Below are 22,879 nucleotides of genomic sequence, written 5' to 3' on the forward strand. Positions count from 1 at the left end.
TCCCCTTGTGGGAGAGTCCAGGACCAGAGGGCCAGGATCAGAGTTAAGGGTCGCCCATTTAAGACAGAAACATGCGCACACACTTGCAGAGGAAGAACAGAACAAGGATGGCCCCATGAACACCTTCTAGTCGAAGGGAACAAACAGGAATCTGGGAAAGGTCCTGTTAAGAATGAGGAGCAGAGAAAGGCTCCAAGCATAAAGGGAGAAGCTGCTGGACCCAGATTTAAAGCAATATAAGCTTGCGAGAAGCCAGAAGATCCAAATAGACAGCTGAAGGTCTTGTAACTCTTTACTATGAGCATGTGAAGCAATGGTATTATGATGGCGCAGCTAAGCATTTGAGAGAGAGCGCGTGAAAGAAAGCTTAAGTGCACGTGGCGATCCAGGGGAGAGGAACATCAGAAGGTGAATTCGAAACCCTGGAGGTGGACTCTTGTGGAAGTCGTTTGGGAGAAGATTGCAAAGCAAACTCTTTGGGAGTGGAGATTGGAAACCCTTGTGTGAAAGACGGAGTTCAGTTAGACCATTTGGCTCATGATGTATCAAGTGTCTGGGGAAATTGATGAGAAATCCATAGCATCTGTTTGGGGTGGCACCTGTCACTTGGTTTCAGAGTGTGGTGTGCCTGACCACAGGTCGCCTATTGGTTTACATGAACTGTGTACTTACTGTGATCATTAGAGTGTAAGATAGCTTTTGTAACTTGTGTTATCCTTCCAAATCTGCATATATCTGTAAAGGTATAGTTGTGGATGAAGGAGTACTGTAATATGGTTCATACTTTCTTGTTTAATGAATATTTTATTCTTTTTTAAAAAGTTTGTCAGCTGACTCCTGTGACTCTGTTCAGTAACCACTCTCCACGTATCTAAACAGACAAATAAAAGTTAGGATATATCAAGCTGGGTTCCACACTGGGATGTGACTTGTCCAGTAGTAACATCAGCTGGAATCATAACAATTCATCAGGTGTTCTAACCTCTATACACTGTCCCCTCTCCCCAGTTTGTTAAACCGACTCCGTGATTCTCAGAAACAGTGCCAGGATCTGAAGACCGAGAAAAGCCAAATGGAGAGAAAAATCGATAAACTTGAAGAAGAAAACGGAGACATTTCCTACAAGGTAAAATTCTCAGTCAAATCTGTTGTTGTTTACTGGCAGTTACAGGAGCGAAGCCTTCATGGGTGGATGGCAACTGTGAAGGCTCATTTCTCAGGGGCAGTAGAAGACCAAAATACAGTGCCTTTACATACCGTTTTTCACAACTCAGAATGTCCCAAAGTGCTTTATACCCAATAAAAAAAAATACTTGAAGCGTTGTAATGTAGGAAGTTACATCAATGTATAGTTATCGGATCCTTAATTGGATCGAGAAAGGAAACGTGGAAAAACACTTCCAAATCTACCCCTCCCCCTGTAGGACAGGAGTACGTGATCAGGTTTGGGACGGAGATGGTAATCACCTGGAATTGGTTGGAGTGGTGATGAGGTCAACACGTTTGAAGTGGTTTCAGTCAGCAGCAGGATGTTGCAATGCGTGTTGATATTCTCTATCTAGTGTTGATATTCTCAATCAGATGGGCTGAATATCAATGGTATTCCTAATTTTGATTCCAGTAACAGAGGTGTCATATACCCATTACACTACCGTGCATGTTATATAGAGGTACAGTAAATACAGGATTAAATATGAGATTGCTAACTGAGGGCGCAGAGTTGTGAGGCTGTGGGACTCACTTCTAAGGAAAAGGCTGAGGCAGAAACAATGTCAACATTTAAGATGAGATTGAGGGAAAAGTGAATCAAGGGGTACGAGAACAAGGTGGATAAATGTGATTGGGATTGTTTGTTTGTCTGAGAGATGAACACCAACATAGGCCAGTTGGGCCTAGTTCTTGGCTGTGAATGCTAAAGGGCTACAGGAGCAGATTAGAGGCTGAAAATTCTGCGGTGAATAATTCATCTCCTGGCTCCCCAAAGCCTGTCCCCCATGGCTGTGTTTGCTCTCCATGCCCTAGAAGCGCAGTTATACTGTTTTACTCCGTAATGCCATTGCGAGCAATGGAAAAGGCAGCTCCCAGGAGCAGGGATGCTTATTAAACAGTCATTAGAGACAGTGATTGTAAAAAAGCCTCGCCTCCTCCGAGTCAGTGGGGCAGAGGGGAGGGGGTGGGGGGGGGAATGCTTCTGATCCACCTGGCGACAGTCACAATTCTGGATTACAACCTCCATGTGCCACGCTTGCTCAGCTCGGTTCCTGAAACCATTCACCAATTCCTGAGCCCTGTGGTGGGCAGTCAAGACACCGGCCTCTCCGCAGTTTCTGAATCTCCCGCTGCAGAGCCTCTTCCACTTAACCTGGGTCTGTCACCAGGAAGAAGCCCCGGAGCTGCAAACGTGGGTTAGGGAGGTTATGATCCGGAATTGCGGCTGTCACCGGGTGGATCGGGAGCCTCCCTCCCTCCCAATCCCGATCCCTGGAAACTGCGGGGAGGCCGTGCCCTGACTGCCCGCCTACCGCGGAGCTCAGGAACTGGGTGAAGAGCTTCAGGATCCAAACGGCACTGTCTCTCGCAAATTACGTCATTGATTTTCTGCGCTTGCACGGACAAGTGCGTACATGCAGATTGGTATCCACGGCCGTCTTGTGTTGACAGGAGACACAGCGGTCCACCATCTACCAGATACCAGTCAGGAGTGTGATAGAATACTCTCCACTTGCCTGCATGAGTGCTCCAACAACACTGAAGAAGCTCAACACCATCCAGGACACCGCATTGTGGCAACGGTGTGTCCAATCTACGAGATGCACTGCAGCATTTCCTTTGACAGCACCTTCCAAACATGCAACCTCTACTGCCTAGGACAAGGGCAGCAGTTGTATGGGAACACCATCACCTGCAGGTTCCCCTCCAAGTCAGGCAACATCCTGACTTGGAACTATATGTCACTGTTCCTTCAGAGTTGCTGGTTCAAAACCCTGGAACTCACTCCCTGACAGCATTGTGGGTGTTCTACAATGCAACACTCACATCCCATGAAAGAATAAAAATAAACAGTCCTGAGGTTTGTGTTGCACAAACTGTTTCTCATCAATCTGATTCATGTCAACTTGGGCCCTCTCTTGTTGTCTTGCTGAACAGAATTGTGGCTTCCTGTCCCACTCCAGACACTGGAGTGCATAATTCAGGCTGGCATTCTAGTGCAGCATTGAACCTAACCTTGCAGACAAAGCTTGATTAATTTAGCAGTTGATAAGGTTTCCTTTGTGGTGATTAGGATTCATTGTGTGCTGAAGGGATAATCAGTTTTGCTACCTCAGTCAGTGTTCACAGCTACAATGAGTAGTTTTACTCGATCATTCACAGTTTGGACAGGTTGGGAAGTCTTTGAACTCCATTGCATTTAACGTATAAAGGCACAGACTAATGACTGCAAACTTTCAGCTCACTGTCTGTCTAAACCAGTGCCATACTCGTGCCCAAATGTAACCTTTGTCTTTGGCAGCCATGACATTGCAGGCCACTTCTAAAAGTAGAGGGTCAACCGTTTGTTATTGTTTGGCACTTTATCATCACCTTTTTGATACAGGGCGACCTGGGCAGTCCATCCAGTGGCAGAGATCAATCGTCAGCCATTTGTGAAAGGGTCGATGTTTGTTTTGCCCCTCCCAGTATTTTCCAAGCCAATCACCTTTCTTCCCCCCCGCCCCAGCAGAAACCTTGGGACTTCAGTGAGACTCTTCTATGTCCATCTTGTGCTGTAGGTTCGTGACTTGAGCAGTCGTCTGGCTCAGTCCCAGAAAGCGCTGGATGAGCTGGCGGACGAGCACGAGGCAGCTGTACCCCTTTGGGAAGGGAAGCAAAAACAACTGGAGAGTGACCTCCACATGACTCTGTCAGAGAAGGTAAGAGCTACTTGTGAAAGAGTGTAAACTGAACACAGTCTGTGTTAAGAGGAGGAGATAAGAATGTGAACAGTTTTCATCAAAGTACAATTAAATGGAAGGGTAATACACTGGAAGCCCATTTACAATATGTGAATACTGGGTTTTCAACATTTAATTGTGGCTAATGTTCCCCTCAGTTTAGGAAGCTGAAGGCTGATCTGATCGAGGTGTTTAAAACAGGGATTCAAGAGGGGAGATAGAACAACTATTTTCTTGACGAAGGAAGTCAAGACCAAGGGGCATAACCTTAAAATGAGAGCCATGCATTCAGGACTGATGTCAGGAAGCACTCCTTCACACAAAGGGGAGTGGAAATCTGGAACACTCTTCCCCCAAGAGGCTGTGGAAGCTGGGAGTCTGTTGGAATGTTTTGAGACTAAGATCAATAGATTTTTGTTAAGCAGGGGTGTTGGGGGATGCGAAGCTTTCTCGCTCTCGCTACACTCTTCCAAAAAAAAACTGATCCACTGTTGTCCTCCAGGAAACAAATCTGTCAGTTCTGGTCTGTACTCCACACCATATGTAGACCTGCTGAGTTTTTCCAGCATTTTCTGTTTTTGATTCATATTTCCAGCATCTGCAGTATTTTGCTTTTATCCACACCATATTGTTGGCTTCAAAAGTGCTTTGTTGAGCAAGAAGTGAGTTGAAATAAGAATTGAGGTGCAGATAAGCCACAATCATTTTCTTGGTAATGTCCTCCAGCCTCGCAACCCTCAAACATCTAGTCTCATGAGCATCCCTGAATTTTATCACTCTGCCAATGGTGGCTGTGTCTTCAGAGATAAAAACAAAAAACTGCGGATGCTGGAAATCCAAAACAAAAACAGAAATACCTGGAAAAACTCAGCAGGTTTGGCAGCATCGGCGGAGAAGAGCAAAGTTGACGTTTCGAGTCCTCATGACCCTTCAACACAACTAAGTAGAAATAGGAAAGGGGTGAAATATAAGCTGGTTTAAGGGGGGTGGTCGGGGAGGGAGAAAGGGTGGGGTGGGGTGTTGTTGGGACAAGCAAGCAGTGATAGGAGGAGATAACCAAAAGATGTCACAGACAAAAGAACAAAGAGGTGTTGAAGGTGGTGATATTATCTAAAAGAATGTGCTAATTAAGAGTGGAGAGCAGGACATGCAAGGTAGCTCTAGTGGGGGTGGGGTGAAATAAACCATGGGTGGAATACATTTAAAAATAATGGAAATAGGTGGGAAAAGAAAAATCTATATAAATTATTGGAAGAAACAAAAGGGAGGGGGAAGAAAAGGAAAGGGGGTGGGGAATGGAGGAGGAAGTTCAAGATCTAAAGTTGTTGAACTCAATATTCAGTCCGGAAGGCTGTAAAGTGCCTAGTCGGAAGATGAGGTGCTGTTCCTCCAGTTTGCGTTGAGCTTCACTGGAACAATGCAGCAAGCCAAGGACAGACATGTGGGTAAGAGAGCAGGGTGGAATGTTAAAATGGCAAGCGACAGGGAGGTCTGGGTTATGCTTGCGGACAGACCAAAGGTGTTCTGCAAAACGGTCACCCAGTCTGCGTTTGGTCTCTCCAATGTAGAGGAAACTGCATTGGGAGCTACGTATGCAGTAGACTAAGTTGGGGGAAATGCAAGTGAAATGCTGCTTCACTTGAAAGGAGTGTTTGGGCCCTTGGACGGTGAGGAGAGAGGAAGTGAAGGGGCAGGTGTTGCATATTTTGCGTTTGCATGGGGAGGTGCCGTAGGTGGGGGTTGAGGAGTAGGGGGTGATGGAGGAGTGGACCAGGGTGTCCCGGAGGGAACGATCCCTACGCAATGCCGCCGGTGGGGGGTGAAGGGAAGATGTGTTTGGTGGTGGCATCATGCTGGAGTTGGCGGAAATGGCGGAGGATGATCCTTTGAATGCGAAGGCTGGTGAGGTGATAAGTGAGGACAAGGGGGACCCTATCATGTTTCTGGGAGGGAGGAGAAGGCATGAGGGCGGATGTGCGGGAGATGGGCCGGACACGGTTGAGGGCCCTGTCAACTACCGTGGGTGGAAAACCTCGGTTAAGGAAGAAGGAGGACATGTCAGAGGAACTGTTTTTGAAGATAGCATCATCAGAACAGATGCGACGGAGGCGAAGGAACTGAGAGAATGGGATGGAGTCCTTACAGGAAGCTGTCAGACCTGCTGAGTTTTTCCAGGTATTTCTGTTTTTGTTTTGGCTGTGTCTTCAGTTGCCGAGGCCCTATGCTTAGAATCCGTTCATTACCATCTCCACCTCTCTTTTCTCTATCTAAGGCGAGTCTTAAAACTTGCCTCTTTGATCAAACTTTGGCCATCAGTGCTAATATTTATTTCCTATCTTGACTCCATTCTCTCTCCCCCTTATCCAGTCTCTTCCCACCTACATCTGTGATCCCTCTGATGCCCGCGGGATTAACAATTTCCAGTTCCCTGGCCCTAAATGCCTCCCCTTCACCATGGACGTCCAATACCTCCATCCCCCACAAGGCTCCCCACTTCTTCCTTGAACAGAGGCTTGAACAATCCCCACCCCCCACCATTCTCCATCTGGCTGAACTTGTTCTCTCACTGAACAATTTCTCCTTTAATTTGTTTCACTTCCTCCAAATAAAAGGTGTGGCTATGGGCACCCGGATGAGCCCCAGTTATGCTTGTCCCTTTATGGGGTATGTGGAACATTCCTTGTTCCAGTCCTACTCGGGCTCCCCCCCCACAGCCCTTTTTTCCGATGACTGTATCTGTGCCGCCACATGCTCTCGTCTGGACCTGGAAAAATTTATCAATTTTGTTTCCAATTTCTGCCCCTCTATCACCTTCACACAGTCCATCTCCAACACGTTCCTTTCCTTCCCTTCCTTGACCTCTGTCTCCATTTGTGGTGATAGACTGCCAACCAATATTTACCTTCACTTTTAACCCCACCAGTCTCCGCATTCAAAGGATCATCTTCCGCCAACTCCAGCAAAATGCCACCACCAAACATGTCTCCCTCTCATCACCACCCCCGATCAGCATTCCATAGGGACCGTTCTCTCCTTGACACACTGGTCCACTCCTCCATCACCCCCATCTCAGCACCTCATCCCTTTTTCCCATGGCATCTTCCCATGTAATCGTAGAAAATGCAACACCTGCCCCTTTCATTATTTTATCCTTTTTTTAATCTCCCCCCCCCCTCATTTTTTAAAATCCCCTTTTCTATCCTTTCTCCCCAGCCACCGCCCCACACTCCTACATCACCCCCCCCCCGAACAAAAGGACCATTTGTTACTTGTTCTATGTTGTTCTTTCACAGAGCGCTGACCCTTGTTCTGCTATGAACACATTTTGCTTTCTTACCTTTATGCCACTATCAGCACCTTCTTTAGTCTTTATCACTCCCTTTGTCTTATGTCCATGACATCTTTGTCATCTCTCCTTAGCTCCCACCTATCACTCATCTTCTATCCAGCTTTACCTGCTCCACCCACCTTAAACATTATAAATTCCATCACATTTCTATCTTTCTTTAGCCCTGCAGAAGAGTCACATGGACTCGAAACGTTAACTCTGTTTCTCTCTCCACAGATGCTGTCAGACCTGCTGAGTTTTTCCAGCATTTTGTTTCTTTTTCTGTTATTTCCTTGCATGGCTCTTTCAGATTGTGTTTTGATAACACTCCTATGTTGTGCCTTGGGATGCTTTAATATTATTAAAGGTGCTTTGTAAATGCAGGCTGTTGTTCAGTGTCTCGGGGCTGAATGACTGACTTATGTTCTGATGAAACATGCCAAGGATGTAAAAGATGCTATATAAATGCACAGTTATTTAAAGAAGGACCTGAATTCAGTCGTAACTTTTGTTTTCTGGTTTTTGAGATGCACTGTTCTCTGGCGCATTTCCTTGGGACTAATCTACATTTTTTTAAGTGTGTTTGGGTTTTTTTTTGGTGTCTGATAGAAATTGATGGAAGAAAAAGTACAAATCCTGGAAGGAAAGGTCTCCATGATGGAGGATCAGCTGAAGACGGCTGGGGAGAGCTCCACTGAGATGAAAGGAGAGGTCATGGGTGACGTTCTCCAGGTAGGACATTTAATATAAAATACCTGAGAAATGGTGCTGCATGAAGCCTGGTGCTGAAGAACAGCTTCAACTTTTTGGGGGAGTTCCAGATTTCCACTATCCTTTGTGTGAAGAAATGCATCCTGACCATCACCCTTGAATGGTCTAGTTAACGTTGAGATCTCACTCTCACTCGCACTCTCTCTCTCTCTCTCTCTCCGCTACCTAATCCTTTTGAATACCTTGAGCAGATCATCCCTTAGTCTTCTATATTTGTGGGAATACAATTTAATTAAAGCTTTGGCTTGTCTGATTTATTCTCTCTCTCTCTCTCTCAATATTCTGTCATTGCAGTTAGAAGCTCTCAAAGCGGAAGTGTCACAGCTGACGGCCAAAGCTGCAGAACTGGAGCAAGAGAGCACGCTGCACAAAGAGGGGAAAAGCCAACTTGCCGAGACTGTCAGCAGCCTCCAGCAGTCCGTCAACGAACTGGTTGATCAGAAGGATCTGCTCGAGCAAGCTGCACGGGTTCAGGAGGAAAGGCTGACTGGGCAGCTGGATGCCTTGAATGTGGAGATCATGAAGCTGAACAACTCCTTGATGCAAAAGGACCTTGAACTGGAAGAGGAAAAGAAACTGAGGCGCCAGCTGGCCGACGACTCACAAAGCAAAGAGAGGGCAGCCCAGCAAACTGTTCTTGATCTCGACTCCAAGGTAGAGACACTCAGTGAAGCCCTGAAGGCAAAAGAAGAGGCACTGCACACTCTTGAGAGAGAGGTGGGAGCCGAGCGAGAGAGTGCATTGAAGCAAGTGGCCGCGCTGAAGGAGGAGTCTGAGAGAATTTGTAACGAGAAGGCTTCTGTTGTCACACAGTACGAGACATTGAAGGCCGAGAAAGAGGCAGAACTGGAGTTGCTCACTCAGCAGATTCAGGCTTTGAAAAGTAATCAGTTGGACATGGAAGACCTAAAGAGTGAGAGGGACACTCTGGTGCAGAAGGTACAAGCGTTGGGCACTGAAGTTGCGGAGGTGACCTCCAAAAACCAGAGTCTCCAATCCGCCTGTGAAGCCCACAAGCAGAGCCATTCTGAAGAGGTTGCAGCTCTTAAAGCAAAATTGCAGGAGACTGAAGGCATCCTAGAGGAGCTTAGGAAAAAATTGGCTGGCCTTGACACGTGCCTTAAGAATGCCGAGACCCTCCAGGAGCAGCTCACTTCCTTGCAGGGGACTATCAAAGAGCTGGAAATTGAGAAAAAGCGATGGGAAGACGGTCGCACTCAGGAAGCTGAGCGCCTTTCCCAATTAGCACAGGAGATGAAGGGGCTAACAGAGGAGCGCAATCAAGCTAGAGCCCAGTTATCTGAAGAACTGAAGCGCCAAGAGGTAGCTGGAGGTCAAATGAAGCAGTCTATGAATGAAGAGATGGCAAGATCTGCCAAGCTGCAGAGTGAGCTTTCTGATGCGTTGAGGGTGGTTGGGGAGAAGGAGAAGGAAGAAGAAAGGCTCCGTGAAGATGTTGCGTCTTGGAAGGAAAAGTTTGAGGCTGTTCAACAAAAGCAGGTTCAGGTGGAGGAGATTATTGTGGGCTTAAAGGAGGAGCGGGAAAAGGCCCAAGCTGAGCTGTTGGAAGAAAAGGCCAAGAGCGATGGGCTTGAGAAGCAGATAAGCCAGTTGAATGACGAGGAGCAGAAGAAAGCCTCAGCGCTACAGAAGGATCTTTGCGATGCTCTCTCAAAAGTTAAGGAAAAAGAAGCATTGGAGGACAAGGCCCGAGCTGAAGTGGTGAGCTGGCAGGAGAAGTTTGAGGCTGCTCAGAAGAAAGCATCTCTGCGCCTATCACAGGTGGAGGAGGAGGCCAGAGGAAACTCTAATGAGCGAGACCGCATCCAGAAGGAGCTCTCTGACGCCAGGGCCAAGGTGGCTCGCCTTGAGGAGCAGATGAACCAGACTGGCAGTGAGCAACTGGACCGAATCTCTGAGCTGGAGGCCGATCTTGCCAATGCAAGGCAGGCGGCGGGAGAGGAGAAGGCCCAGAGGTTGGAGCTACGTGCAGAGGTTGGGGCGCTGCACAGCCAGCTGGTGGAGCTGAAGAAAGCCCAGTCCGAGCGCCTGGCTAAGGTGGAGGAAGAGCGGCACAAACTGTCGGAAGAAAAAGATGCGGCCAAGGTAGAACTGGAGGCTGAGCGGGCAAGCAAGCTTGAGGCGGAGGCCAGGATGAAGCAATCTCTGAGCGAGCAACAGGAGCGCCTTGTGGTGCTGCAGCATGAGATCTCCACTGCTCACTCTGCCAGAGAGGAAATGGAGGCCAAGGAGAAACTGATGAGAGGTGAAGTTGAGAAATGGCAGGAACAGAACAGGCACCAGCAAGCAAAGATCAATGAGCTCCAAACAGAGGCGTCAACTGTGAAGAACATGAAGGAGAAGATAGTCAGCCAGGAACGGGAGATGCTCCGCTATGCTGAGGTCCTGAGTAAGAAGGAGAAGGAGCTGTGTGAGCTTGGGTCTAAGCTGAAAGCGGGCGAGGAGGCTGTCCAACAGCACAAGCAGAGAGTGGATTCTGCTGAAAAGGAACTCTCCGAATCCCATGAACTCTGCCAAGAAAGGCTGAGCGATATTAAGGCACTTAAGTCGCAGGTAGTTGAGTTGGAGCGGAAATGTGAAGGACAACAGGGCGCCATTGCCCAACTGGAGACTGAGAAAACAGCGCAAGGCTCACACAGCCGAGAGCATGTGACGGCTCTACAGGGTGAGCTGTCGTTGGTCCGTGGCTTGGTAAAGGAGAAAGAATCGGTGGAAAGGGCCTTGAAGGAAAAGGTGGCCCTGCACCTGGAGGAACTCTCAAAGCAGAAAGAAAAGGTTCGTGTCCTTGAGCTGGAAATCCCAACTTGGCAGCTGAAATCTGTGGAAGAGCAGAAGGAAAACGCGAAGCTGAGGGAGAAGGTGGCTGCAGAGGTGGAATCGAGTAGGAAACTGCAGGAAACCGTGGAGGCCTTGAGGGTGGAGCAGGCCTCTGAGGCACAGAAGAGAGAGACTGCTGCAGAAGCCACCAAGCTCCGGAATGCATCCCTTAAAGAGGAGATTGCCGCCCAGAAGCAGGCAGTCGAGAGGCTCCAGGAGGAGCTGGCTACCAGGAAGCGGGCAGAAGCAACTCTGGAGCATCAGGCACAAGGAGACAGGGAGCAATGCGCCCGCAAAGAACAGGAGTTGCTCCAGCTGCGTGGCGAGCTGGCAGAGGCCCAGGCTGCAACGAGGGCAGCTGAGTCTCAGCGCCAGGGAGAGCTCAAGCAGCAGGAGAGGCTGCTGGGTGAGCTGAAGGCGGAAGCCGGACAGCTGCCGGGCCTGAAGGAGCGCTGCCAGGAGCAAGAGCGGGAGATACAGCGGCTCCAACAGAGCAGCAGCCAACTGAGCTCCGAGTCTGGCCTGGCTCGCGGGAGGCTCGAGGCAGAGCTGGCCAAGGCCCGGGAGGCACACGCCAAAGAGCTGAGCCATCTGACGGCCCGCCATGCTGAGCAGGAGGCTGCCAGCAGGGCAAGGGAGGAGGACAGCAGGAAGAGAGCGGAAGAGGCGACCAGAAAGTATGAGAAGGCAAAACTCATGGAGCTAGATGAGAGGCGCAAGTCTCAAGATGAGAAGCAAAAGCTGAGCACCCAGGTAAATTAATTGTCCTTTCTTAAGCAAAAATCACTTTAGTTGTTGGTTTTTATTCTCAAATCAAGCTCTCTGCCTCTGCAGCCCTCTTTTAAAATTCTAACAGTTATATTGCCTTTCCAAAATGTATCACTGCATGCTTTGTGTTACATGGCACCTGCCGATGTCTGCCCATTTCACCAGCCTGCCTTTGTCTTCCTTGAAATCGCTTCTTATCCTTACTGTTTATTGCTTTTCCAAGGCTCATAATTAGTGGTCAAACTCCTTCCTCTAGGTTCACAACAATGCACTACAAGTAAGCCAAAGATACTTGATGGGGGAGGCAAGGGAACAAACTTTAGCACAGTGATCAGCATAACTACAGGAAACAGCTATTCAGTTTCTCTCTCTTTTGAGCCCTTTGAAAACCAGGCTGCTTTATACACCACCTTATTTCGCCTACATCAAAGGTACATGAGGCCTCATGATGTATCTGTTCCCAAATCCAGCTTTGAAAACTGTCTATTCGTGTAAACAACTGTAGTTCTTCATTTTAAAGCATATTGCCCTTAAACAAGACTTCCTGATGAAACTGTTCTTAACCTCTTTGAAGAACGGGCTTTATTTACTGTTATTTTTGTGTAATTACTTGACCCCTGTACCTGTATTTACTACTCTGGTCACTAAAATTACACCTTGATCACTCATTACTGATGCCATTGCTATCATTTTTTCCTTTGCATGAGTGTTTTTCATATGAGTGCCCAAGGTGCTAATAGCAGAAAATAAGTCAGGCTTTCACCTGAGTACAATTCACACCAATAGGAACAGGAGGAGGCCATTCAGCCCCTCAAGCCTATTCCACCATTCAAGGTGAGGCGAGAGTGACTGCCCTTGACATCAAGGCCGCAATTGACAGAGTGTGGCATCAAGGAGCCCTAGTAAAACTGGAGTCAATGGGAATCAAGGGGAAAACTCTCCCCTGGTTGGAGTCATACCTAGCACAAAGGAAGATGGTTGTGGTTGTTAGAGGTCAGTCATCTCAGCTCCAGGACATCACTGCAGGAGTTCCTCAGGATAGTGTACCTTGGCCCAACCATCTTCAGCTGTTTCATCAATGACCTTCCTTCCATCATAAGGTCAGAAGTGGGGATGTTAGCTGATGATTGCACAATGTTCAGCACCATTCGCGACTCCTCAGATACTGAAGCAGTCCATGTCCAAATGCAGCAAGACCTGGACAATATCCAGGCTTGGGCTGACAATTGGCAAGTAACATTCGTGCCGCACAAGCATCGGGCAATGACCATCTCCAATAAGAGAGAATCCAACCATCGTCCCTGATGTTCAGTGGCATTACTATCACTGAATCCCCCACTATCAAAATCTTGGGGGTTACTATTCACCAGATACTGAACTGGACTAGCCATATAAATATTGTGGCTATGTTGCCTCCCTGGTACCAGGGTCCGGGATGTCACTGAATGGCTGCAGGGCATCCTGAAGGGGTAGGATGATAAGGCAGAGGTCAAGGTACATGTTGGTACCAAAGACGTAGGTAGAAAGAGGGATGAGGTCTTGCATCAAGAATTCAGGGAGTTAGGCAGTAGACTAAAAAGCAAGTCCTCCCGGGTTGTAATCTCTGGATTACTCCCAGTGCCATGTGCTAGCGAGCTCAGAAATAGGAGAATAGCGCAGATGAATACGTGGTTTAAGAGTTGGTGCAGGAGGGAGGGTTTTAGATTCCTGGATTACTGGGACCGTTTCTGAGGAAGTTGGGACCTGTACAAGCGGGACGGTCTACATCTGAACCAGAGCGGGACAAACATCCTTGCGGGCGGGTTTGCTAGTGCTGTTGGGAGGAGTTTAAACTAATTCGTCAGGGGAGGGGACACAGCATGTTAGCAGAATAGGGACACATCATAATACAGTAAAACAATCAAGTCAGAGGGAGTACAGCTGCATTAAGCTTCAAGGGAGTAAGGCAAGGCTGGATGGCCTCTGCTTTAATGCCAGGAGTATTACAGATAAAACGGATGATTTAAGGGTGAGGATTGACATGTGGAATTGTGATATAGTAGCCATCACTGAGACGTGGTTGAGGGAAGGGCAGGATTGGCAGCTCAACATTCCGGGATATAGAATCTTCAGGCGAGACAGGGGAGGGGGTAAAAGAGGAGGAGGCGTTGTATTATTAGTTGAGGAGTCAGTTACTGCAGTAAGGAGAGATGATATCTTGGAGGGGGCATCGAATGAAGCTTTGTGGGTAGAGCTTAGGAATAAAAAAGGGGCAGCCACATTGTTAGGTGTTTTTTATAGACCCCCAGATAGTCAGTGGGAAATTGAGGAGCAAATATGTGCACAATTTGTGGAGGTGTGTAAAAACAATAACAATAGGGTAATTATATTAGGTGATTTCAACTTTCCCAACATTAATTGGGATAGACATAGTGTTAAGGGCTTGGATGGAGTGGATTTCTTAAAGTGTACAGGAGAACTTTTTAGGTCAATATGTAGAGGGTCCAACAAGGAACGGCGCAGTGCTGGACCTAATTCTGGGGAATGAAGCCGGACAGGTGGCTGAGGTGGTGGTGGGGGAGCATTTTAGTGATAGTGACCACAACATGGTACAGTTTAAGTTTGTTATGGACAAAAAAATCAACAAGTTGCAAAAAAAAAATGTTTTGGATTGGGGGGAGAGTGGATTTTAATAAAATAAGGCAAGATCTGGCCAAGGTAGACTGGGAACAGCTACTTGTGGGGAAATCTACAGAGGAACAGTGGGGGGTGTTCAAAAAGGAAATGGGGAGGGTACAGGTTCAACATGTTCCCTCTAGGGTGATAGGAAGGAGTAACAAGCCCAGAGAACCATGGGTGACCAGAGATATTCAGGTTACGATGAGAAGGAAAAGAGAGGCTTTTAGCAGGTACAAGGGAAGCAAATCAGCAGAGGCCATTAGTGGAGTACAGACAGTGCAGGGTGGAGCATAAGAAAGCCATTAGGAGAGCAAAGAGGGGATATGAGAAAGCTCTGGCTGGGAAAATCCCAAGATATTCTATAAGTATATCAATGGGAAGAGGATAACCAGGGAAAGAGTAGGGCCCATAAGAGACCAAGGGGGCAATCTATGGGTGGAGCCAGAGGACATCACTAGAGTGTTGAATGAATACTTCACATCCGTCTTCACCCAAGAGAATGAGGATGAAGGTATCGAGCTCTGGGAGAGAGACTGTGAGGTCCTTAAGTTCATTGATATAGGGAGTGACAAGGTATTGGAGATGTTGGCAGGCTTAAAAGTGGACAAATCTCTAGGTCCAGATGATTTGTGTCCCAGACTGCTGAGGGAGGCAAGGGAGGAGATCGCAGGGGCTCTGACCCAAATTTTTAATTCCTCTCTGGCCACGGAGGAGGTGCCAGAGGACTGGAGAACAGCTAATGTGGTTCCGCTATTTAAGAAGGGTTGTAGAGATAAGCCAGGGAACGACAGGCCAATGAGTCACGTCAATGGTAAGGAAACTATTGGAGAAAGTTCTGAAGGAGAGAATCTATCTCCATTTGGAGAAGCAAATATTGATCAGGGATAGTCAGCATAGCTTTGTCAGAGGGAGGTTATGCCTAACAAATTTGTTTGAATTTTTTGAGGAGATGACCAGGTGTGTAGATGAGGGTTGTGCAGTTGATGTAGTTTATATGGATTTCAGCCAAGCCTTTGACAAGGTCCCACATGGGAGACTTATAAAGAAGGCAAATGCAAATAGGATACAGGGTAATTTGACAAGGTGGATTCAAAGTTGGCTTAGTTGTAGGAGGCAGAGAGTGATGACAGAAGGATGCTTTAGTGACTGGAAGCCAGTGTCCAGTGGTGTACCACAGGGATCTGTGCTGGGTCCCCTATTATTTGTCAATTATATAAATGACATAGATGACTATATACGCAGCTAACACCATCGTGGGAGAAGCTTAGTTACATATGCTGCCGAGATTATAACGTTGCTGAATTGGGTCTCTTCTCCAGAGAAGAGACAGACTGAGGAGTAAACTGATAGAGGTCTTTAAAATTATGAAAGGCTTTGGTACCATTGACCAGAAACTGAACTGGACTAGCCATATAAATACTGCGGCCACAAGAGCAGGTCAGAGGCTGGGAATCCTGTGGCGAGTAACTCACCTCCTGACTCCCCAAAGCCTGTCCACCATCTGCAAGGCACAAGTCAGGAGTATGATGGAATACTCCCCACTTGCCTGGGTGAATGCAGCTCCCACAACACTCCAGCTTGACACAGTCTAGGACAAATCAGCCCGCTTGATTGGCACCACATCCACAAATATTCACTCCCTCCACCACTGACGCACAGTAGCAGCAGTGTGTACCATCTACAAGATGCACTGCAGGAATTCACCAAGGCTCCTTTGACAGCACTTTCCAAACCTGTGACTGCTACCATCTATAAGGACAAGGGCAGCAGATAGATGGAAACACCATCACCTAGAAGTTCCCCTCCAAGTCACTTTCCTGACTTGGAAATATTTCGCCGTTCCTTCACTGTCGCTGGGTCAAAATCCTGGAACTCCCTCCCTAACAGCATTATGGGTGTACCTACACTACACGAACTGCAGCGGTTCAAGAAGGCAGCTCACCACCACCTTCTCAATGACAATTGGGGATGAGCAATAAATACTCGCCTAGCCAGTGAAGCCCACATCCCTTGAAAGAATTTTAAAAAACTTGCCGATGAGTTTGTCAGCTTTTCCGGAAAATGAGAGAAAGGTGTTTTATTTTCATATGACTGACGTAATAATTGAAGTATGGCTGCAATGAATGGGGAATCCAATTCAGCTCCAGTTGATAAAAGGAAGAAAATGAAGGCTTGCATTTATATGGGACCTTTCATGACCACAGGATGTGATTATTTGTGACGTTGGTTGAGAGATAAATATTGGCCACAGGGGACTGGAAAGAGCACCCCTGCTCTTCGAAATAACCGCCATGGAATTTTTTACATCTAACTGAGAGGTCTCGCCTGAAAGTTGAAATAATTGATTCCTTAGCAGAAAGTCAGGAATATTTTTTTTAGCCGCTCCAAAAATTCAGGGACAGTCATGGGCCTGTGACTCGTCATCAGCTGTCCCTGGATTCGAGGATACTCCTACTCAGGGTTATAAGTTTCTACCATGGGTCTTCATGTGACTGAACAGGCCAATTCTCAACCCACAGATCTTTGGGCACCATGGGGTAGGATGTCCCACGAGTTAGTGGAATCCACACTACAGGATTTGCATCCTTCTCTGTCGCCACTCTGCCTCATCACTAAGACAACAGATTCTTGAATAGGGTCTCCTAAGTTCACAGCCCTGTCCTTGTTGCCGATTCTCCATTGCCACAGGGCTTGGCAGTGGACCCTGGAAGAAGCATGTGCATGACTTTAATGTGGACACCAAGGGTTGCCGTCATTGTCCACATGATTTTGATGGGTTAGTGGTCAGACTTCGGTGACGTGTCAAACCATGATGGCCAGGGCCACCTTGCCTTTGCAGCCTTCTACAGCTTCCGCTGCCAGTGAGGTGTGCAGTCGTCTTATGCCTGTTCTGCTGTTGAGGACTCTTTGGACTGCACGTTGTCTGGCACCTCCCCTTGCCCTTGCCACCATGGGTGGTCCTGTCAGGAGCAAGGAACCCCTGAACACATCGCTCTGAGGGATTGCTGGAGAGCACAAACCTCTCCACCACGTCAAGGTGGCATTCCACGGAGTCAACTCACCCTCATCTGAGTCAGGATTGTGGGTTAAGTCTCCCTCCGGAGACTTGGGCGGAACAATCCAGGCTGACATCCCTGGTGCAGAACAGAGCGAGTGCAGCACTATCAGACTATGCAGCCATATTTTGGATGAATCTTTAAACTGAGGCCCTGAGTGTCCCCTCAGGTGGACAAAAAAGATGCCAGTATTTTGAAGAAGAGCAGGGGAGATCTTCCCAGTGTTCTGGCCAATATTAAACCCTCAACCAACATCACTAAAGGAGACTATCTGGTCATTATCACTTTGCTGCTTTGTGGGAGTTTTCTGTGTGCAAATTGGCTGCTACATTTCCTACACTACAACAGTGGCGCCACTTCAGTGACTGTAAATGTTTGGAATGCTGGTCATGGAAGGCACTAGAGAAATGCTAGTCCTTTTTTCCCTCTTGAGAGCTGGTGTCATCTGAACCTCCTGTTTCTGTCCAGTAGCTGAATTATTCTTTTAAAAGTCTCTGCTCCAGTCTTCCCTCTCCTTCCCTTCCCAACCTTGATGAAATTACATTGTGCAGTCTGTCTCTGAAGCCCCTTTTAGATTCTGGTGCTGGGCACCCCCAAAGTGCCCAAGGTCTCGTCCGCCTCCTAATGGGAAACTGGTTTGTTCCAGATTGCAGACCTGAATCAGAAGCTGGCCCAGCAAGACACAACAGCTAAAAGTAAGCTGCAGAAACTCAAGGTAAGACACTGGAACACCAAGTACCTCATTGCTTCCCTTGGGACCACTAGTTGGATCGCTCCTCATTCTGCCTCCTTAATAAACCTGGGTTTATGTTAGGCTTGTCCAGTACCGGCTACTGATTAGCTACACGCTGTTTTAGCAAATACACGCAATAGGTACAAGGACTATTTTGTCTAATTTAAAAAAATATATGAATTTAGGTAGCACTTCTCACAGCCACAGGATGTCCCAAGGTGCTCTACAGCCAACAACGAAGTTTTGAAGCGTAGTCACTGTTGTAGGAAATGAGGCAGCCAATTTATGCACAGCAAGCTCCCACAAACGGACCAGGTAGTCATCTTGTTTTGTTGTTTGGGGCCATCAGCCTAAAGCACCAAAACAAAAACAGAAATACCTGGAAAAACTCAGCAGGTCTGGCAGCATCGGCGGAGAAGAGCAAAGTTGACGTTTCGAGTCCTCATGACCCTTCAGCAGTTCTGTTGAAGGGTCATGAGGACTCGAAACGTCAACTTTGCTCTTCTCCGCAGATGCTGCCAGACCTGCTGAGTTTTTCCAGGTATTTCTGTTTTTGTTTTGGATTTCCAGCATCCGCAGTTTTTTGTTTTTAAGCCTAAAGCACCAGTTAGAACTCCACCTGCTCCTCTTCAAATAGTGCCCTGGGATCTTTCACATCCTCCTAAGAAAGCAGATGGGGCCTCAGTTTAATGTCTCACCTGAAAGTTGGCACCTCTGACAATGCAGCACTCCCTCAATTTTGCACTGCAGTGTCAGCCTGGATTTTTGTGCACAAGCTCTGAAGTGAGGTTTGAACACAGAACCTTGTGACTCGAGAGGCGAGAGTGCCTCCCATCGAGGCACAACTGGCACATTTATATTCATGTATATTTACCTCACAAACCTCTATCACCATTCAGACCACACAAAAGGTGGCCATGTAGTTGATAGCGAGTGGGAAACCTGTAGACTCCAGGGAGATATTAATGGACTGGTCAAGTGGGCAGAAAAGTAGCAAATGTAATTCAACCCAGAGAAGTGTGAGGTGATGCATTTGGGGAGATCAAACAAGGCAAAGGAATACACAATAAATGGGAGGATGCGGAGGGATGTAGAGGAAGTGAAGGGCCTTGGAGTGAATGCCCACAGAAACTTGATGGCAGCAAGCCAGGTTGATAAGATGATTAAGAAGGGCATATGGAATTCTTTCATTTATTAGCTGAGGCATAGAATATAAGAGCAGGGAGGCTATGCTGGAACAGTATAAATCATTAGTTAGGCCACAACTTGAATACTGTGTGCAGTCCTCATCACCTCATTACAGAAAGGGTGTAATTGCACTAGAGAGGGTGCAGAGGAGATTTACGAGGATGTTGCCAGGACTGGAAAATTGCAGCTATGAGGAAAAATCAGATATAGGTTGGGGTTGTCCTCCTGGAACAGAGGAGACTGAGGGGAGATTTGATTGAGATATACAAAATTGTGAGGGACCTGGATAGAGTTGATGCGAAGGGCCTTTTAATTTATCAGAGAGGTCAGTGACGATAGTGGGCATAGATTTAAAGTGATTGGTAGAAGGATTGGAGGGGCGATGAGGAAAAGCTTTTTCACGCAGAGGGTTTAGGGGCCTGAAAGGGTAGTAGAGGCGGAAACCCCCAACTCATTTAAACGGTGTCTGGGATAGACACCTCAAGAAACGTAACCTGCAGAACAACAGGCCAAATGCTGGAAAGTGGGATTCGGCTGGCTGGCTCAATTTCTCAGCTGGCCAAGTGGCCTCTTTCTGTGCCGTGAACTTCCAATGATTCAGTAACCAAGGGAGTAAAATAACCACAACAATCGAAACGAATACTTACACACAGGTTAACATTTGCACTTGCAAAGTGACCAGACCAATTTAATTTTAATCTATCAATCAGAAATGCAATTATCATATCTGGATCCCCAATAAGCCACATGTAGCTGGTGTATTAGACAAAACGAGAGATGATTGCATTAATTGCAGCTGCTGTTGGAATCATTAGCATGGTTTGTGACTCATGCTTTTGACAGATAGGAGCTGAGCTATGTTGAGTGCCTTTAAATGGAGTAAATGCCTAAAAGGGGTTGACTTCCTGAGGCAGCCTCTCGCTGAGTTTTGGATCTGGATTTTTGAGACTGGATAGGCCACACCCATCATCCAAGACAAGTATTTATCCTTCAACCAGACACCTTTTGTTAAGAGCAAAATCCTAATTAGTTACCTAATCAATTATCTAATTACCGTTTGTGAAACCTTGTTTACAAATTGGTACCAGCATTGCCTTGCATTGCAATAGCAGAGTTGTGTGATTAGTCTGGGATCCATAACGGGGCTATGGTTAAGAGAGTGGGACATTGGGATTAGTTTGAATTTGTACAGTAAAGGCACAGTGGGTCGCGAATGCCTTTTTTCGTTGTATATGGCCTGGTGATCTCCCCCATGATTCCAGAGCGCATCAGTTACTGATTGGATTACTCTCTACTCTAACCTTGTCTAACCACAAACTGCGTTCTGTAATTGCAGGCGCGCGATAGTGAGGCACAGGAGAAATTGGAGCAGAAGGTAGAGGAGCTCAATGCACAGCTCGAGAAGAAGGAGGAGGTTGTGCAGCACGTCAAGGCCCAGGTTTGTCCGTCTGACATAGTTCGGCCATGACTGTAAACCCATGGGAACACGTTCTTTTTCACTGTTTTATTTATGCAGCAGATGTTCTGTCGAATGTTCTGATGCAAATAAGTGTCCCACAGGGGGTAGGTCAGGTGGATAGAATCTCAATGTGCATTTATATAGAATTTCACGGCAGTGATTTTTAAATGAAATTTGGACACAGCCACATAAGATATTAGGACAAGTGACCAAAAGCTTCTGGTTATGGAATGTCTCAAAGGATGGTAGAGGAGTTTAAGTAGAGAATTCCAGAGCTTAGGGCTCAGGCAATTGAAGGCATGACCATTGGTGGCAACTAAGATTGGAAATGCTCAAGAGGCTAGAATTGAAAGATTATGGATTTCCTAGGAAGTTATGGGGCTGGAGGAGGTTATAATGATAGGGAGGGGTGAGGTCATGGAGGGAATTGAGATCAAGAATGCCAATATTAAAATCAAGGTGCTGCTGGTCCAAATCACAGGGGCACAGCCTCAGGGTGAGGGCTGATCATTTAGAACTGAGATGAAGAGAAATTACTTTGCTCAGAGGGATATGCATCTTCGATATCCTCCACCCCAAAGAGTTGTGGACTCCATCGTTAAAATATTTAAGACAGAGAGGTGGAATTTTGGGGTCTCAGAATCAGGGATATGGGGATTGGGTGGGAGAGTTGAGTTGAAGCCCAAGATCAGCCATGATCATATTGAATGGTGGAACAGGCTTGACGGGCCGTACGGTTTACTCCTACTATTTCTTGTGTTCTTGTGAGGCAGTGTAGGTGAGTGAGCACAGGGGGGGGGGGGGGGGGGTGATGAGTGAACAGGACATGATAACTCATACCTTGGAGCAATGATTTTTCTGGTTATGTTTCATTGTGCTTCTTTTGTATTTCTGCCCCTAAACCCACTGAAACATAGCTGGATAAGGCAAAGACTCACTACGACAGCAAAAAGATGCTGAACCTTGAGCTGACACAGAAGTTGGAGGCCAGTGGGAAGAACATCTCCGCCCTGGAACAGCAGCTCGCCACCGCGAAGCAGGAAGGTGCGGAGCTGCGCGCCGAGTATGAGCAGCTGCGCAAGGAGTTGCAGCAGTCGGTGAAGGAGTTGAAGGAGGCCACCGAGAAGAACAAGACCCTCTCTGCGCAGGTAGGCAATTGGAGCAATTATGTAGGAACTTTTAACAGTAGGAGCAGTGGATGTCCAAAGCGATTTGAGGTCCATGTACACAAGTGTTATTGTCGGATACCAAAAATATCCTGAAGGGCTAATGTGATGTTTGTCTTTATATGTGAGCGGGCTGGGGTATAACAGGGAGGAGAATTTGCTGGAGCTGTACAAAATCTTGATTATGCAGGATAACCAGATGTGATCTAAAGTTCGAGACATCACTTCTTAATAAGGGTCTATCGATCTTGGAAGGAGTGCAGTGCAAATTCTGCAGAATAATAGTAGAAGCCCAAGAGTTAGATTGAGGAGAGGTTTTTTTTCTCTATTTATTCGTTCATGGGATCTGGGCATCGCTGGCTAGGCCAGCATTTATTGCCCATCCCTAATTGCCCTTGAGAAGGTGGTGGTGAGCCACCTTCTTGCACCTTTGCAGTCCATTTGCTGTGGGATCACCCACAGTGCTGTTGAGAAGGAAAATTAGACTTGTATTCCTTGGAATACAGATGGTTGTAGATTGATATGATTGAGGATTTTATGCTCTTGAAAGGGAATTGATAGGTTAGGTAGAAACTACTTCTGGTAAGTGAGCGGCAGACAGAGGGGTCAGAACCAGCTCATTCAGGCAAGAGGTTAAGAAAATCTCTTTCACGCAGAGGGTGGTGGAAGTGTGGCACTCTCTCAAAAAGCAGTAGATGCCAGCTCAGTTGGTGATTTCAGATTTTAGGTGGATGGAGATAGGATACAGATCAGCCATGAACTAATTGAACGTGGAACAGGCTCAAAGTGCTGAGCGGCCTCTACCTTGTCCTATATTACTCGTGGAAACCTGGATACAGAGAAACTATTTCCTCTGTTGGGGAAGTCCAGAACAAGGGGGGCATAATCTCAAAATTAGAACTAGGCCATTCAGGAGTGAAATCAGAAAGAACTTTTCACATAAAGGGCATTGTAAATCTGGAACATTCTCCCCAGGCTGTGA

At 47.1% G+C, this 22,879-nt stretch overlaps 1 protein-coding gene across 1 annotated transcript in view; it reads left to right on the top strand.

Annotated features, from left to right (window-relative positions):
- Positions 1 to 781: 781 nt before the first annotated feature.
- numa1 (nuclear mitotic apparatus protein 1) overlaps positions 782 to 22,879 on the top strand; it is a 41,935-nt gene continuing 19,837 nt past the window's right edge. Inside the window, exons 1-7 of the mRNA XM_078536647.1 lie at positions 782 to 1,126; positions 3,771 to 3,911; positions 7,870 to 7,992; positions 8,326 to 11,622; positions 17,998 to 18,066; positions 20,609 to 20,710; positions 21,649 to 21,879. Coding sequence (XP_078392773.1) covers positions 1,073 to 1,126; positions 3,771 to 3,911; positions 7,870 to 7,992; positions 8,326 to 11,622; positions 17,998 to 18,066; positions 20,609 to 20,710; positions 21,649 to 21,879 — 4,017 coding nt within the window. The 5' untranslated portion in view covers positions 782 to 1,072. The remainder of the gene's footprint in view (positions 1,127 to 3,770; positions 3,912 to 7,869; positions 7,993 to 8,325; positions 11,623 to 17,997; positions 18,067 to 20,608; positions 20,711 to 21,648; positions 21,880 to 22,879) is intronic.

The sequence above is a fragment of the Cetorhinus maximus genome, unplaced genomic scaffold (genome assembly GCF_964194155.1).
Source record: "Cetorhinus maximus unplaced genomic scaffold, sCetMax3.hap1.1 HAP1_SCAFFOLD_1387, whole genome shotgun sequence".
NCBI lineage: Eukaryota > Metazoa > Chordata > Chondrichthyes > Lamniformes > Cetorhinidae > Cetorhinus > Cetorhinus maximus.